At 37.4% G+C, this 16,532-nt stretch overlaps 2 protein-coding genes across 8 annotated transcripts in view; one reads left to right on the top strand and one right to left on the bottom strand.

The window, feature by feature from the left end:
* The window catches only part of LOC108375395 (uncharacterized), a 174,599-nt gene extending 166,848 nt beyond the window's left edge, over nucleotides 1–7,751 (top strand). The window contains exons 2-3 of one of the 2 annotated variants that reach the window (XM_017631522.1): nucleotides 2,508–3,416; nucleotides 5,033–7,751. In XM_017631522.1, coding sequence (XP_017487011.1) covers nucleotides 2,508–3,416; nucleotides 5,033–7,377 — 3,254 coding nt within the window. In that variant the 3' untranslated portion in view covers nucleotides 7,378–7,751. Of the gene's footprint in view, nucleotides 1–2,507; nucleotides 3,417–5,032 lie in introns of those variants that run through there. The other variant, XR_001849154.1, reaches the window with a different exon arrangement.
* A 2,553-nt stretch (nucleotides 7,752–10,304) lies between these two features.
* drpr (multiple EGF like domains draper) overlaps nucleotides 10,305–16,532 on the bottom strand; it is a 45,118-nt gene continuing 38,890 nt past the window's right edge. For 2 of the 6 annotated variants that reach the window (XM_017631433.1, XM_017631454.1), the window contains 7 exons: nucleotides 15,762–15,968; nucleotides 15,359–15,691; nucleotides 15,119–15,286; nucleotides 14,737–15,036; nucleotides 14,521–14,673; nucleotides 14,377–14,409; nucleotides 10,305–12,508 (listed from right to left, as the gene is read on the bottom strand). In XM_017631433.1, the coding sequence (XP_017486922.1) occupies nucleotides 12,174–12,508; nucleotides 14,377–14,409; nucleotides 14,521–14,673; nucleotides 14,737–15,036; nucleotides 15,119–15,286; nucleotides 15,359–15,691; nucleotides 15,762–15,968 (1,529 nt within the window). In that variant the 3' untranslated portion in view covers nucleotides 10,305–12,173. Of the gene's footprint in view, nucleotides 12,509–14,376; nucleotides 14,410–14,520; nucleotides 14,677–14,736; nucleotides 15,037–15,118; nucleotides 15,287–15,358; nucleotides 15,692–15,761; nucleotides 15,969–16,532 lie in introns of all 6 variants that reach the window. The other 4 variants (XM_017631462.1, XM_017631425.1, XM_017631440.1 and 1 more) reach the window with 4 other exon arrangements.

Raw genomic sequence — 16,532 nt, 5'->3', positions numbered from 1 at the left:
GAAGATATTGAAAGAGCTAAGAAACTAGTCAATTTTGCAGACTTGCAAAGATTATGTGTAGTTCATGCGAAAAGAAACTGACTGATTTCCTTGTATCAACAAGAAGAACAAACTCGAGGCTTCTGGTAGAATTAATAACAGGGCATTGTTTGCTATTAGCAGATGCTTTTAAATTAGGTCTCGTAGAAGACAAATAGTGTAGGAAGTGCAGTTATCACAAAGAAACTGTGGAGCATATATTTTGCCAACGTCGGGCATTCAGCAGTTGAATTTTTAGGCCACATTTTTAGTAAAAAAAAAACTTCTGTAATTCGTGAAAAAAGTTAATTGACTTCCATAGAGTGAAATATCTGATGGAATACGCTATGTGATGATTTTTTTCTACAAAAGTACGTGGCGCATAAACATGCCAAAAAATTTGTGAAGTGTACGAAGCGAATGCTGTGGGTGAACGCCGCACCCAGCAAATCATTACGGACGATGAAAATGGATTAAATACAAGCTATGCCAACAATCAAGGCCAAAATCCGATGGCCCTCCAAAAACGACTTGAAAGCCTGGCTGTAAGGTAAACAAGGTTATATTTCGTGTTTGCAGGGATTGTTAGGGAATTGTCTATTATGGACTGCTTCAATGTGGCGAAACGATCAATTTGGTCCTCTATTGTGCACAACTCGACCGTTTATATCGAAGAAATCAAGAAAGAGTGACCTGAATTGGTCCGCAGAAAAGTAGTTGTGTTCCATCCTGACACAGATTTTTGATTACTCGGAACAAATTGTCAGAGCTTGAGTTGACAAGTTTTAATGCATCCACCATATAGCCCGTACCTTGCACCGTTTGACTTCCATTTGTTTCCATCTCTGCAAAACTCTCTTGATGGTCAAGAATAGGCCGACCGAAGAGGCGTTGAAAAGCACTTCGCCTTGGTTTTGCCATACACCACAAAATTTCTACACCGATGGAATAATGAAGATACCAGAAAAATTGCACAGGGTTATAGATAATAACGACCAATATGTACTTGATTAAAATTTATTTTCAATAAAAAATGTTTATTTTTTTTCAAAATCCGCGGAGACTTTTCATATAATCCAATACAAAACTAAACTTTCTGAAATTGCATACAGCATGAGTTCTGTCCATCTATAGCCTCTCGAAACTTGCTATATAATAAAAAAATTAAATTTGCATATCGACGACTGAGTGGAAGATCGACCTATCTTGGCAACCGGCTTAAAAACACCCTACCTCAGAAAATTTTCAAGTACGCCCTATTTCAGAATTGGGTTAAAAAACGCCATATCTCAGAAAATTTCAAAGAACGCCCTATTCCAGAAACAACAACATATTTTAAATATTTTTTCAGCTGAGATAGGACGCTTTTGAAACAAACTCTGAGATAGGGCGTTCTTCAACCAAATTCTGAAATAGGGGTTCTCAAGCCATTTTCTGAGATAGGTCGATCTTCCACTCATCCGTCGATATAATTTTTTATTATTGCCATTATTTTTTCTAACAAAACACAGACACCCAAAAGTGTCGAAATGCTATTTGCCAATGAATTCATTCTGCTTTTAAAGACGTGAAGTGCGAATTTAAATTAGGACCACTTAAGGACTAAAAGAAAAAATATGAAAATAAAGCAATTAAAAAGAATTATGAGTACTTTAAGGCCATCAGAGGACCTGAAGTTTAGCAATTAAAAGGGAATAGACAACTCAACCAATTCGTACACATATATAAATGTATACATGTGCATTAGGGTGGATCACTCTGCATACAAAAAAAAAACGGTACGGGTTTTCTATCGGAAATATAAAACTTATTATAAAAAAGTTTAAGCTGAACCGATTTGAAAATACCTCCAAAATCGAGTTATTTATAAATAAAATTCGTTTTTAAAAATATTTTTCTCTACAAAATCACCTCAGATGATGGTAGACTTTAAGCTTAACAGGTCTTCGTAAAAATGTTTAAAAATTGTATCAAGTATTTTTGTTCTGCTTGATTTTCGTGTTGTAATATTTCGTTTATTTTATCTATTTAATTAAATACATTTTTTCAAAAAGTTAGCAATCCTCCTCAAAAATATTTTCGGAAGTCAACTTTCCTAAACCTCTTCAGATTGATCTTAATATATTAGAAATTTTATAGTTATTCCGGTGGAAAGCCGCAAATCTTTTTGGTGATGCACCCTAATGACTGTACATACGTGTTGCTTCAAGGCTTCAAAGACAACAAAATATTTAGTATCCACCGCAGCATATTTCAGCACAGTCTTTGGGGTTGAATTGAGTTATTAAAATATTTCGTTGCACTAATTTGCGTATTTGCCTTTGAATCGCTTGTAAAACGGTCGATATCAAAAAACTTACAATGCACCACCCTCTCCCCCGAACGTTTCACGGCGCAACCCTAAATATATTTGCAACTTTTTCTCTTTTAATCTGTTGCCACTCGGTTTCATTGTTATCTTTTGCCTTTTTTCCCCATTTAATTCGCAGAACGCCAAGGGCAACACACTCGTCAGCACAGACACAGACAAGAACAAGGGCAAGAACATCAGCAACAACATCAGCAACAACAGCAAGGAGTCCAACAAGGGACATTATCATCCCCAACATCCGGCGACGCTGTTACGCTTCGAGTGGCAAATCCTTTAGACAACTTGACGACGCGCCAACGAGGCCTCCACGAAGACAACGCCACCGAACGGAATCACTTTGCTAATCGAGTGCTGTGCCGTACGCCACCACCAGTCTACGATTCACTGCCGGCTACACCGCCACCCTCTTACACGCCTCACAGTGGTGCGGATGTGAGCGTTGCTGGTGGCTTTGGTACAGCTGATGGTTGTGTATTAATAAACCCTGTAGCTCAGAGTGCGGGCGTTTGGCCATCGTACGCCGCATCGCCAGCGCAATGTCAACCTTTCTGCGCTCAGTTGGACAGTAATGCCGCAGATTATGTTGAAGTTGTATGGCCACCCACTGCGCTTAGATATCCACAGCAAGGTCAGCAATTAGTGCAACATAGCGAGAATGTGGCGCCAACAGTTGCGCAGCAAGAGCAACAGCAATTACTTGAAGCACAATTGCAACTTAGAGGAGAGCAACCCCAGCAGCAGCAGCAGCAGCAGCAACAACAATTGCGTCGTCGCAGACGCTTACATTTGTTGCAGCAACAGCGTTTGTCGAATATTAATGCGGCAAGCACAGACAGCACCAGCAGCAGCAGCAACTACAGCTTTGGTAATAGGCGCAACAATAACAACAACAACAACAACTTCGAATTTAACGTCAACAGTCAGCGCTGCGGCAGCAGCAGCGATAGCGAAACTTACGCTCAGTTACCGATTGGCAGTGAACGACGCCAACAGCGTCGACAGCAGCGTATTGGTCGCGGCTTAAGAGGTAAGCACGCTGTCAATTTGTGCAGTTATGAAGTTGTTAGATACATACCTACAGTAAATCTCCGAGTTAATATTCGAAAAGATTTTGCTCCTTTCCTCAATTGTATTTTTCGAAAAAAAATTAAAAATTCATAGCAGAAAGTACTTGAAGTAGCACTCCAAGTGGTCGCTGTAAGCGGTAGTGAAAAACAATATAGGCGCATAATGTTCTAAATTGTCTCCTGCCCGGTCCCTGACATTTTCAAACGAAATGAGGTTGACATATCGGGGAATTCATTACTTGCGACTGGATAGATCATCTATCCGCCGATGGGTGCAAAGTGTAACCCCGTGTTTGAGCAGGCGTTTTCTTTGAACGCCTGAGAGTAAGATGATCAATCCATCTGCTTGGCCCAGGAAGAAGTATTTACTATCGCTGAAGGTGGTCGCTTTTTAAAGCGTAGTAGCTTGCGCCACCGTTAAGGCGATCTGGCCGTAATTTCATGGCGTACTTTACAAAATCTAAGCAAGTGTGGAACTCTTTTGAAAAGAGAAACTAAAACGAACATGGCAGTTCATCCTAATATAGTTGAAATTCTTTTGTAAGACAATTTAAAGACAATAGGCCAGATTGAAAGATTTTGTTTATTCTAATACGAAAGTCTCACAAAAAAAACTGCCTTGACAACTTTTATAGAGAAAAGCTCTTTTAACAGAAAGCACTTATAATATTATTTTGCTCGCGCTGTTCCAACAGTCAATGGCCGGGTGAGCAAAGTACTGGCGTGCCTGCCCTTCGAGAGATCCGAGTTTCCGAGTAGTATTTTTTCCCCTTTTTTTCTTCATTCTTACATTTTGTAGTTTAAGATATTAGGGCGGATCACTTTATATGGGAGACTTTTTCGACTACGCGCGTATAGCACAGAAGGATTCTATGTATAATTCTAAGCATTTTGCCAAAGAAACCATGCGTCAAGAAATCAAGTTGCTTAGCATTTAGCTGCAGTGTCATAAATAAATGCTTATAAGCTTTAAGTGGTTTTTTGGTATGAATAATCCATATGTACTTATCGTTTTCTTAAAACTTCCACCAGAGGGCACAACAGTGAAAATTTTCACCTTTTTCTTCGAAACCTATGCTATACGCGCCTAGTAAAAAAAATTGACCCGCCCTAATGTATACATGTATTTTAATTTCAATCAATTTTTTGAAGATTATTTTATTTTCCTGTTTTTATATTTTTTCTTTTTGTAATTAAATTTTGAGATTTTTTTGTTTTAAAATTAAAAATATTTGTTTTTCAATATCATTTAACTTTTCGAAGCCCATTTTTTCTTTTTTCAATTTAGTTTAATTTTATTTGTCTTAAACTCAAATATTTTATTTGCTTATTTTGATAATTTTTTCATTTTGTTGTTTAATTTTTAGATTTTATTGTTTAAAAAAAAAATATTTTTTTCAATTCCAATTTATTTTTAGGGGCTTTTTGTCTTTTTTAATTTATATTTTTTCTTACATTTTTTATTAAAATTTTAGATTTTGTTTTAAATTTTTTTAATGTTTACCCAAACTTTTTAATGCTGAAGTAGGCCTAAGACTCTTAACTTCACTTCCTTTTCTTTTCTCTTTTTTCGCAGATGCCTATTGCCCTGATCTGCTTAACGCGTGCTCCCTCATCCTCCAACAGCAGCACGAGCAATCAATCGAGCCCAACGACACTAGCGACAGCTCTGTAAGCAATTTTACGGCTACACCACCACCACCTCGCCCTCAAAGTAGCTGCTCCATAGATTATGTGGAAATAGATGAAATCCGTCCAGCGACGCGAGATCGCGAAGGTGAACGATTTAGAGATCTACAGCCTGGCATTTGGCAGCCTCAAGTTGTGCGGACGATTAGCACACCTGAACTGCATTCACACGTCTATAGCAATGATGTTGGCGGCACACCGTTGAACGCCGAGTGCGTACAAAGCACAGACGTCGAGTACCAAAGATTAACACAGAATCCAATTCAGCGGGAGATGGGTCAAAATTTGAGTTTACGCCGACCGCGTATCTCACTGACTTGGGTATTAAGAGAGCAACAACAACAGCAACAACCAAACGATGTACAAACGCCAACGAATGACGACGACGAGCCGGGAACTACAAAGAAACTCGTTAATGGCACAGCGGTAGAAACACCAAATAATAATAACGGTTGCATGAATGGTAGGCTAGAATCCAAGCAGCGCACAGAAGTGGTACCAACGCAGTTGACCACTACGTCTACCACAAACACAGCCACCACCACAACTACAACGACAACGAAGCGTTATCGTCTCAAGCAGCTGCCCGGCAGCACTGATCCACTCAATGGGTACGCCACCACCCCCACCGCACACATGCCAGCCAATGCTTTGGCGCCACAAAAGTTCTTCAGCAACCAAAACTTACTGGAATACAGAGAAAAGTCAAGAGCGCCCTCTCGCGAGCTATTGTTCGTCTGCACGCCACAGCGATTGCCGAAGAGTTACGATACCAGCGAAGCGCTTTCGTTGGCCAAAAAACGCAATGAGATACGTAAGAGGCTTGCAGCTAAGATGGCAACATTGCAGGCAAATGGCAGGCCGCACGCAGACGGCGCTGAGGCAAGTCAGTTGGACAGAAATGGTTGCGCCTCGGTAACAGCGACAGGTGCGGCTAATGGTGTCGTTCTAGAAAAGGATGAGCTAAAGTCATTGAAGGGCACTTACTCCGAACCGAGTTTGATTGCTGCTTCGGAGGGACATCCTCGTCGTCACCGTCACCGGAAACGACGCGAACGCAATCGTGGTCCAAAGTTTGGTTACGAGATAAGCAATGTAGATGAATTCCTCTCCAAGTGTTCACTGGCCTCGCCCGGCAATATACCCGTCGTGCTGTCGACTGCCAGTACGCTTTACCAAACGCGGCCGGGACAACATCAAATTGAAGTGCCGCTGCCGCTGGGCATGGTCGTGAATGCGGTATTCAAAAATCAAAACTGGCTGTATGTGCAAACACCGCACGCTGAGGAGGGCTATGTAGGTTACTCCTGCTGCCTGCCGCTAGGCATACTCCCACCCACCGCGCGTAACAGCGCCGCTAACCCCAGCAAACCAGCGCCGTGTTGGGAGTCCAACGGCGACATATTTCCCCGTCCAGGCGGTAATATGACTGACTCAGAAAAGGAGATACGTCTGCGTGGCGGCACACGTTCCGATGGTGCGCGTACGCCGCGCGGCAAACGCGGTGAAGCAGTCGGCACCGATGTGGATGCGAAAAACGGCAATGCCTCAGTCATATCCGCAGCTGCCTCCACTTGCGGTGAGCAACAGGTAGATCGGCTGTATTTGCGCGCGGCATCGCAGCCGCGTCTAGTCGAAAAGGCATACGCGCAGCTCAAATCCACCAAGCAGGCACTGGCGCTACGCAACAGCGGCGACGATGAATACGTAACACTGCAGCAGCAGCAGCAGCAGCAGCACAAGTCAAAGTTGCATGTGCAGAAGCATATGCAACAACAGCAACAACTGCAGCAGCTGCATCACAAGCACCTCATCAATGGGCCGTACATCACGAACGGCCACAACGGCCAGCACCTACATCCAAAGAACATTGCGAACATTTCGTCAGCGGCTAGTGTCTCAAATGCCGCGAGCGTTGCGTCGGTATCGCATAGCGCCAGCTTTGCGTCGAAAGCTCCGGCCAATGGGAGCTTACATAACGCTAATGCGAATCAGCAGCAACACGGCAGTGTGTTGCACATGGCCAGTCGAAAGCAGCATGGCTTACGTCAAACGCTTGTCGCCATCAACACCGATTACGCCACCGACAGCATTGTGCTGCACAAGGGTGAAATTGTGACGCTCTGCGAGTGTCGAGAATCCAAAGATCATCGACAATGGTTCTATGTGCGCACCCGCGACGGCCGTGAAGGTTACATACCCGCCGAGGTGGCAGGCCATGGGTACTTGTAGGCGCATGCGCACGCACACCCATACATTTTGCATACTAATCATTTGAAAGTGAAAAGATTTTTCTAGTTGTAAGTTGCACCACACTCATTCCAGTCGCTTAGTCTGTAGCAGCTTAGAACTTATTAATAAATATTATCAATTATTAGAAGACGTACACAGTATTTGGCTCAAGACGAAGAGGGAGAATAGATATACATACCTACATACATATGTATGTATGTATCTAATTTTATTGACTATGTATTTATGTATGCTAATAAAAGTGTTATATGTACTTTAAGTATAAAAACGTTGTTTGTATGTACATATGTGTATGAACTTCATAACGAAAATTGCAATGAAAGCTGTTTACAAAAAAATTAAATAAATTATTATTCCATCATCACACAAATTTAAATTAAAAAAAAAAAACCTTGCGAATTATTATTAAATATGTAGTAGATATCAATGGATAAGGGGATAAAGTCTAGAGGTGCCAGATCGAACATACATAGAATAATCGATTTTTGGATCGGTACGAATTGAAATAAAAGTATTCAAATTTCAAATATAATACATTTTTATAGAATTTTGTAAATTATTTTAGATGTCCAAAAAAACAGGATCTACATGTATGTATATAAATGTACATATATTTCTTCAACATACGTTTCAATTTCTTTGGCGCAGTCTGATCGGAGGTGCCCATCCCTAATTACATACATATTCGGCCCTATGTTGAATATCGTCATCGTTAGTAAAAGTGACGATACGGCCATCTTCAGCCATTTTACTGATACGATCGACGATGACGAGGACGATATTCAGCATAAGGACGATTACCTCTTTGGATGATTCCTGCCACGGACTTGTCCATCACTGATATATGTAAATAATACAAATATGGCATTGTTTAAAAATATGTATTTATTGAACTACAACACATGTATGCATGTAAGTATGTATGTACTATCGTAATATCTATACTCTTAACTGATTGTATATAAACATTGAAAATGCTGCAATAGGGCTACAATATATGTATGTATGTACTTGTCTGCGGTGTCTGGCATAAAAATAATAATTTCGCTACTTTTAAAAACCTGTTATTTTTATTCCTTTGACGGCCAAATGATACTAGCACGCCAAAGAATTAATTAATTTGAATTAATAATTGGATCCATTTTTGCATTTGTGAATTTGACTCGTTATTCCTTTAATTATTATGTTTTTTTTTTTCAAATTACAATAATTAACTTTTAACTTTTTTTTGAAATTTCAAAACAAATTTTTATTTTTATTCTTAAAACACCACTTGTTAAGCTATCATTTTTATGCCTGACGCCACAGCTATGCACTCAAACTCTTCTTTAAGAGTAAGAAGTTTGCACTTCCTGTAAGTTTATAGATTGGTTTTTTTGTCACAAATCCTATTCCACTTAATATGCTTCGCATTTTCGTATTGCTAAAAGGTATCATTTCATTTAAAATTTTAGGTATTCACTCATATAACTTAGTTAAAATGCCTTTAAATGTATACAAGTATGTATATTCGTTATAACAAAATATACTAAATATAAAATAAATTTCTTAAAATTTGGCGAATTTATTAATTTTTTTATTTTAGTAAATATCATTAAATTTTATGGTAATAAATGACAGCTAAAATGTTAAAATATTTTAATCTAAAAAAAATTATTTGATTTTGGTACATGATTTAAGCCAAATTTTTGTAAAAGAATGTTTAGCATTTAAGATTGTGTTCTTAATTTTACAACGAACAATTAACACTTTTTAATGTTTTGTTTTTCTAAAATCTTTTAAATATTTTGGGATATCTAATTTTAATTATTGCATGATCTCACTCATTCATTTATGTATGTATGTATATAGTATGTTAAATATATAAATATGCATGTATAGTTATTAAAAGTTTCATATTACGCATGACAAACTTGTACATACATATGTATATACTCACATTTCCGCTTAATGGAATCATAACACTTAATAATTGTTTATAAATCGATTACATAATGGGAAGAGGTACTTGTTTTTTGACTGACATTTTGTATGATTACGTGTATACATATTTTTTTATATATACTATAATAGTATAATGCCGGACTTCCACTGTATGCTAAATGGCAAACACTTAAATGACAAAAGTTTGTTCAATAAAAATATTTGCAACTAATTTAATAGATTAACCAAAATATTAATTAAGTTCGTTTCTGCAAGGCATTTTTTAAATGGCAATATTTTTTTGACAATTCAATGCCTAGTGGAAATCCGGCATAAGTATTTATTTAATCATTGCTTTTCGTAGCAATGAAAAAATTGAGCAAAATTGAGCAAAATTAATTAACCTTTTTTTTAACGCAAATTTATGTAGATCGTATTGTAGTATAAATACTTTTTCAACAGACAACTGGAAAATTTTAATTGAACCAAGAAAAAATGCATTAGCGAAAAGATTTATTGATGAGTCATGTTGAGCAAAAACTACATTCGTACAACAGCGCGGTTGGAAGGAAGTCCATAGAACAGTTAAAAAAAAATAGTGGAATTTGTTTACTCAGTCAAAAGATATTTCGCTTTAAAACGGAGACCTGCTGCGTCCTCAATGCGCATTCAGAGTTTTTTAACTTTGATTTTTTTGAATAACGAGCCTCATGAAAAAAATGTATTAAATGCTTATTAAACTTCGGCTGCGTGCTGCATTGTACTTCTGCACAGAACTCTTTTCGTTGAAAAAGTATTACGTGTTTTTTTTAGTTGGGCTTCAAAATGGCAATATCTTTTCTGCCACGAATCTTAAATTTGTTGCTTAATCACGTTGAACTAGCAGCTCAGGCTCGAACTTTACGTGTATGTCGAAGGCGCCAAAATATCAGCATAAACTAGCCTAATATTTTAGTACATTTTCATGTTCGGCAGATTTTTCCCTTTTTGAGCACACACTAATGCGAATTCGGGAAAGCAACATAGTTCACAAGTCGCTAGCTTTCGGAAATCCTACTACCAACCACCTACAACCAATCGTCCGGTAGGTGATTGGTGAACTACGCAGTACCAGTGTGGTCAGAAACCCGCAAATATGCCAGAGTGCTGGTCTACATACGACTGCAGACTGCCCTCTCGAGCGACTTTCACGAGGCGAAGTCAGATACTCCCGGGAACTATACCAACAAGTTCTGTTTCCCACCGCAACATGTATGTAAGACGGCACCCATACGACTGGAGAAGGGACATGAAGCTGCATTGATTAACTGGGAAACACCTGCCCAGCATACAAGGAGTGAAAAATGCATCACAATTTTCCTAAGTGAAAAGTTGCTAAGTCCAATTTTTCTAAAACGAAAACATATATTTGGATGCAAGAAGTATACACAATTAAAAATGCACAGTTACAGAAAAGAACAAACCATCTAACCATTTCTATTCAGCTATACGCGAATGTTCTAAGTCCAAAAAAGTCACACAAAAATTGATAAGTGCCAAGGAATATAAAAATTTGTCATTTGCGTTGTAGAATTTTAATCGTTTTAAGTTGTTTTAGCTTAGAATATGCGAAATTTAAATTACAACTTAAAATGAGCTTGAAAGGTTTTTATTCCCTCCTGTAAATTTTGAAAAACTGAACTTAGCCACTTTTTACTTTAAAACTAGCGATATGATGTATTTTGGAACCACGCCGAAACCGATTTGTCTCCAAACTTCACCGAGACAAGGAGAGAAAAAAGTCTAAATAATGAGTAATGACTTCTTCCTCTTCCCGTTTATTAAACACAAATGCGTGGTGAGCGTTTTTCAAAATCTGAAGATGCCGTTTAAGCATTCAAGAAACTATATTGTTGAGGTATCCACTTCAGAGTGGCATAAATGTTTCGATAACTGGTTTCCTCGAATGTATAGATCTTATGGGCGAATATTTTGAAAAACAATAAAACTTTTTTTTTACAAAAAATTTAAATTTTCTGTTTTTCCAGAAACAGGATTAGCCTATTTATTTAGACAGCAGGGGAATTTCATTAATTTATATATATATCTGTTTCGCTTTTCTTTGTTTCTCTTTTTATATGAAATACATACATACGAGTACTTAATGTGCATTATATGTTTTTATGCATGCTATAAATAATATCACTACTAATTAAAATATCAACCACGCAACATACCCAGTAATGTTCATGCTTACAAAAAATCTGCAAATTATGTACATAAATCTAAAATTGGCTTAAATTAAAATGTATAAAATTTAATTTTTTTTTTTTTAATTGAGCATATTGCAACAAATTTAATTACGAATATTGGCATCGTTTGCTTCTCAATTATACCGGAATTTAAGGCCAGCGGCCAGTGTTATTTTTATTAGTTAACGAAATCATAAAAAAAAAATATACAAACATTATTCGAGCATACAAATATACAAATATATATCGACTTAATATTGGTGTATGCAGTTCGAAAATAGACAATATACAATTGAATAAATATTAAACAAATAAAAAAATGTTAAAAAATATATTTTAAAAAGGAAGCTACGCTGCAAACTTTCACACACTTCTACATAGAATGTGCAGCGCTGCTTTTCGTTCATATAAATATGTATGTGTGTGGGCGCGTTCAAATACGATCCACTTTCATATGTATACATTTTCAGCGTGGCATCTAACAATTGTCACTAATTTTTTCAGATGATTTCCATGTCATCAGCACACAAGCTATATAAATTACTTTAAATTATACATACATAAACAATAACTAGACGCATTTACACAAACAAATTAAATGTATCTACTGTTGTTTTTTTTCTATATAGCATGACCTGGACTGGAGCTTGGCGAGGCGGTTGATGCGTTATCACAAATGCTATCGCTTGTCGCATCCTCCGCCGTATTTGTCATATAGTGCTTAGCTAGCGCTGCCATTGATGTAGAGGCAGTTCCATCTTCATCTTCCGCCGCTTCATCGAAGGCGGCAGCCGCTGTGCCGTTAGCTGTTGGTTTTTCTAGTAGATGACTCATTGCTTTCAAATTACTCGGCTTCTCCTCATCACGATTTATATTAAGCACGGTGTCGTTCATGCGATGATAATGCGGTTTCTGCGATGTACTCGGCCGCGAGTAGTCCAAGTGATCGTATTCATCTGTGAAATGTATGTAAATGGTATTAAATGTTGCTATAAACAATATAAATAATGAACACAAGTAAACAAATAAACGAAACTAAGACATTTGAGAAGGTGAAATATAACAGTGCATTTAGTATTGAATGCAAAGTACACAAATCAACTGTGCTATATAATGCCTTAAGCGGTATGCTGTGGTGAAGAATATGAAAATTTTAACTTTTTTGCTACTAAAACACCGATTTCTCTTTTTACGCGATTTGTTTTAATTGAACTTAGATGTTCCTTTGCACGATTTTATTTTGTATTATGGTTTTATTTGTAACTATTTTGTACGCTTTTCGTACAGTTTTCTTTTCTCCCACCGTGTAAAAAGAGAATCAGGCGTACATATAAGTAAGAAAGTATTGAAATTGGAACAAACATTGGGAAAGAAGCTTCTAAATTTAATACGCATAGGTACTAGCTGAATGTGGGCCCATTTTTTGGAAATGTTTTCGTTTTGTCATTTTTAAAAGAAAGAAATAGGAACTTTTTTAGAAACAAAGTAAATGTATCTGTTAATTTTCTCCTCATAATAAGAAACTACTCATTATCTTCCATGTTGGAAAATTTTGGCTTAAACGAGCAGGCACACCGAATTTCATCAAAAACGATTTTTTTACTTTGCGCCTATTTTTCTAAAATTAGTGGGCGATAATGTAAGCCGATTATACGTTCCTTCAGATTTATGCTTTTCTCGATAAAACCAGCATATGCTCTGAATTTCATCAAAATCGGATAACATTTACTATTTCCGCCCACCAGAGCTGTGGGTGTGGTAGCGCGTTGAATTTTACCATTTTCACATTTCTTCATTCCTAAGTACCGAATAGTATTCTTCTTCTTGTATTGTAACTACTAGTATTGTAACTACTTTTGGTCGCAGCTTTTATGGGGACGTCCCACTGTGTGTCGTCAGGATTTTTTTTAAAGAAAAAAAAAAATTGAAAATTCAGTGATATGTAGAACAACAGTATGGGTACCAAATAAAAGATAAAATTGTAAGAATTAAAAAAAAAATTGTTGGTTCACAAGGACAAATAGGTATTGAAAATGCCCTTTTAATTAACTTAATTTTTTTAGGCTAATACAGTTTAAAGGACGAAAATCGAGGAAGTGGTCATGTGTATATTAGTCCTTAACAAATATTTTTCAAAAATACATACACTGCAAATTTTGAAGGATATTAAAGGATGTTTTCAATACCTTTCGACCTTATGCACTAAAAATTTTAAAAACTCTTCTAGTAAATTTTAAAATTTATCTGCCCTTGAAATACATTTTCAAAACAAAATTTGTGTTTTAGGGGCAGATAAATGTTAAAACCTGCCAGAGAAAATGGCCCTTAGTGTGCATACAAAGTAATACAGTTCCACGAAATTTCTACGTCTCACTGCTGAAATCAATTGAATTTCATTACAGCTTTTCGAAATTTGCAATTCCTGATCGCTGAATTAAATTCTTGGGTCTCCATCCCCAACTGCGCTCTCGCAAGTTACAACAGTGAATGTTTTAAGCGTATGTCTCTAAGATTTCGCGAATTTAAAGCATTACGATCGTGCTCAGCGATATCACTTTCGTCGCGAATCGAATGGACTACGAAGCTGATGTGTATTCAATAGCATTTAAGGTTTTACTATATAAACAAAAGTATACTAAAAAAAGTGAGTTACTCGGCAAGTGTAACTCCTCATGCTAAGCAAGTGTCAACTAGTAAGTGGGTACATAAAAACTACTACAAATAGAAATGTTTAAGAAAATTTACAAAACAATTAAATTAACTGACGATAGTTATACGCACACCAGACCACATATGATTCGTTTGCTTGAATTTGCTTTCTTACCCTCAGGAAATAGTTTCTTGCTATACACTTTGACTACAAATGGTTGACGTAAAATTGGCGTTTGCGTTTATGCATATTAAGATTGATGAAATTACAAAAGCAATCAAGTAAAATCGGATAACATAATAAATATTATAAGCTTACCGGGATTATAACCTTCTTTCTGCTTGATTTCATCGTAGACATGCTCCTCCTTCAAAGGATCTTCATATGGGTCGTAAACGTTTGGATTGGTGAGATCCGCATTTAAATTCTTAGCAAACATATCATGTGTAAAGTTTACAGAATACGAAGCAGCTGCAAAATAGAGAAATAATAATTATACAATTTTGAAGCGTCTTTCAACAGATTTTAACTCACATCCAGTGCTCGCATTCGAGTTATCTGTATACATGCCACTACGATCCAAATCGTTTATCTTCGGTCTCATATTGTTGAGTAAACGCTGTTGTTGGTGTTGTTGAGTTTCTGGATAACCATAAACGGGATTGTCGAAATTTCGATCTGCCCAACTTTGACTGGGGTCGCTAATATATTGTACATGTTGTATTTCGGTTTTCAAATTAGAAACGCGTCGACGATAATGAAAAACGACTGCCAATATAACGCCGAGTAGAATTAGGAAAATAAAGCAGCCCCAAACAATAGCTGACTGATTGGCTGCAAAAATGCAAAAAAAAAAAAACAAATGAAAATGGTTAGCATTAAAAAAGGAACTAAATAATTTAGCGCTGGTGCTTACATCCCGCATGCGCTTGTTGTATGCGCTCTTCAGCCAACAGCATATCGCAATTATCGCCCGTATATCCCTTGCGACAAACACAACCGACAGCAATGTGACAGACGAAGTTCTGTGATGGACACTCGCATTGGGTGATGCAGTGTTTGCCATAGAAGCCCTCAGGACACACTGTGTTGAAGGAAAATTAGAAAAGTGTTAAAAGTAAATATTCACTAGCCTAACAAAGTAAGCTGTACATACCTTCTTCACAACGCGTGCCCATCCAGCCAGCTGGACACACACAGAATCCGTCATTTTTGCGACAAGTGCCGCCATTTTGACAGCGACAATGTTGCGCGCAATTCGGTCCATAGTATTCATCCGGACAAGAAATGTTGCAATTGGCACCAGTCCAACCGGGCAAACACAAGCATTGGCCAGAGACATGATTGCACTCGCCACCATTTTCACAATGGCACTGATTCTTGCAACCTGGCCCGTAGTAACCGCTCGGACAGGGGTGTTTACAAGTCAAACCAATGTAGCCCGCGCGGCACACAATTTCACCGGTTATGTGGTCACAGCTGGTATTATCTAAAAGTGTGAAATTAACATGTATTGGTAAAGTGTTTCAATAAAAGTAAATTAATTTCGCTTTTCTTACTTTGCGCTGACTCGGGACAGCGTTCTCTGCAGCCCACACCGAAGAACCCATGCGCACATGGCTCTGAACAGTCAATACCAGTCCAACCAGCAGCACAAATACAACGTCCAGTGTCCGGATCGCACGAAGAGTTATTCAAGCATCTGCAAACTTGATCACAATTTTCGCCATAATAACCCGTTGGGCAATTGGTTTCGCAATGTACACCTTTTTTTGGGTGTTTATTTTTTATTTTTTTTTTTTTGTGTGTGTACACAATTGCAACGTAAACCACGTTAAACGTAAACAACGCAATCAAACGCAACAGAAACGAACAATCAAACAATAAAGAAGAATGAAATAGAATATTAATTAAACAAGAATAAAATAAGTTTTAGATGACTGTATGAATTCAGTATTTGAATGCAGATATGTAAAGGAGTAGGGAGATGTGGTGTGAACAGAATATTGTGTATCGATGAAATTTTTAGTCCTCTATGAGCCTATCTTAAATCATGTATTGGGGCAAAGCTTATTTTATTACTGGGAGAAGGGATGCCGCTTGCTTCAAAACTGCGTATCATACGGGCCATCAGATCAAAAATTACGTTGAATCACAATGAACGAATAAACATGAAGTTCCTTGGCCGTAGTGTTTGAAAACAAACAACAAAAATACTACCTTACAATGAAACTTAAAAGTGGAGAAATAGTTTTCAAAAGTCAGGATTCTTTCGGCGACGTAAGAATTTTACGGTAAGAGATATGTACATATGTAAGACCAGGTAAAAA

The sequence above is a fragment of the Rhagoletis zephyria genome, unplaced genomic scaffold, assembly GCF_001687245.7.
Source record: "Rhagoletis zephyria isolate East Lansing unplaced genomic scaffold, Rhagoletis_zephyria_1.1 Rzeph_scaffold_00093, whole genome shotgun sequence".
NCBI lineage: Eukaryota > Metazoa > Arthropoda > Insecta > Diptera > Tephritidae > Rhagoletis > Rhagoletis zephyria.
This window is presented reverse-complemented; position numbering and strand designations above follow the sequence as displayed.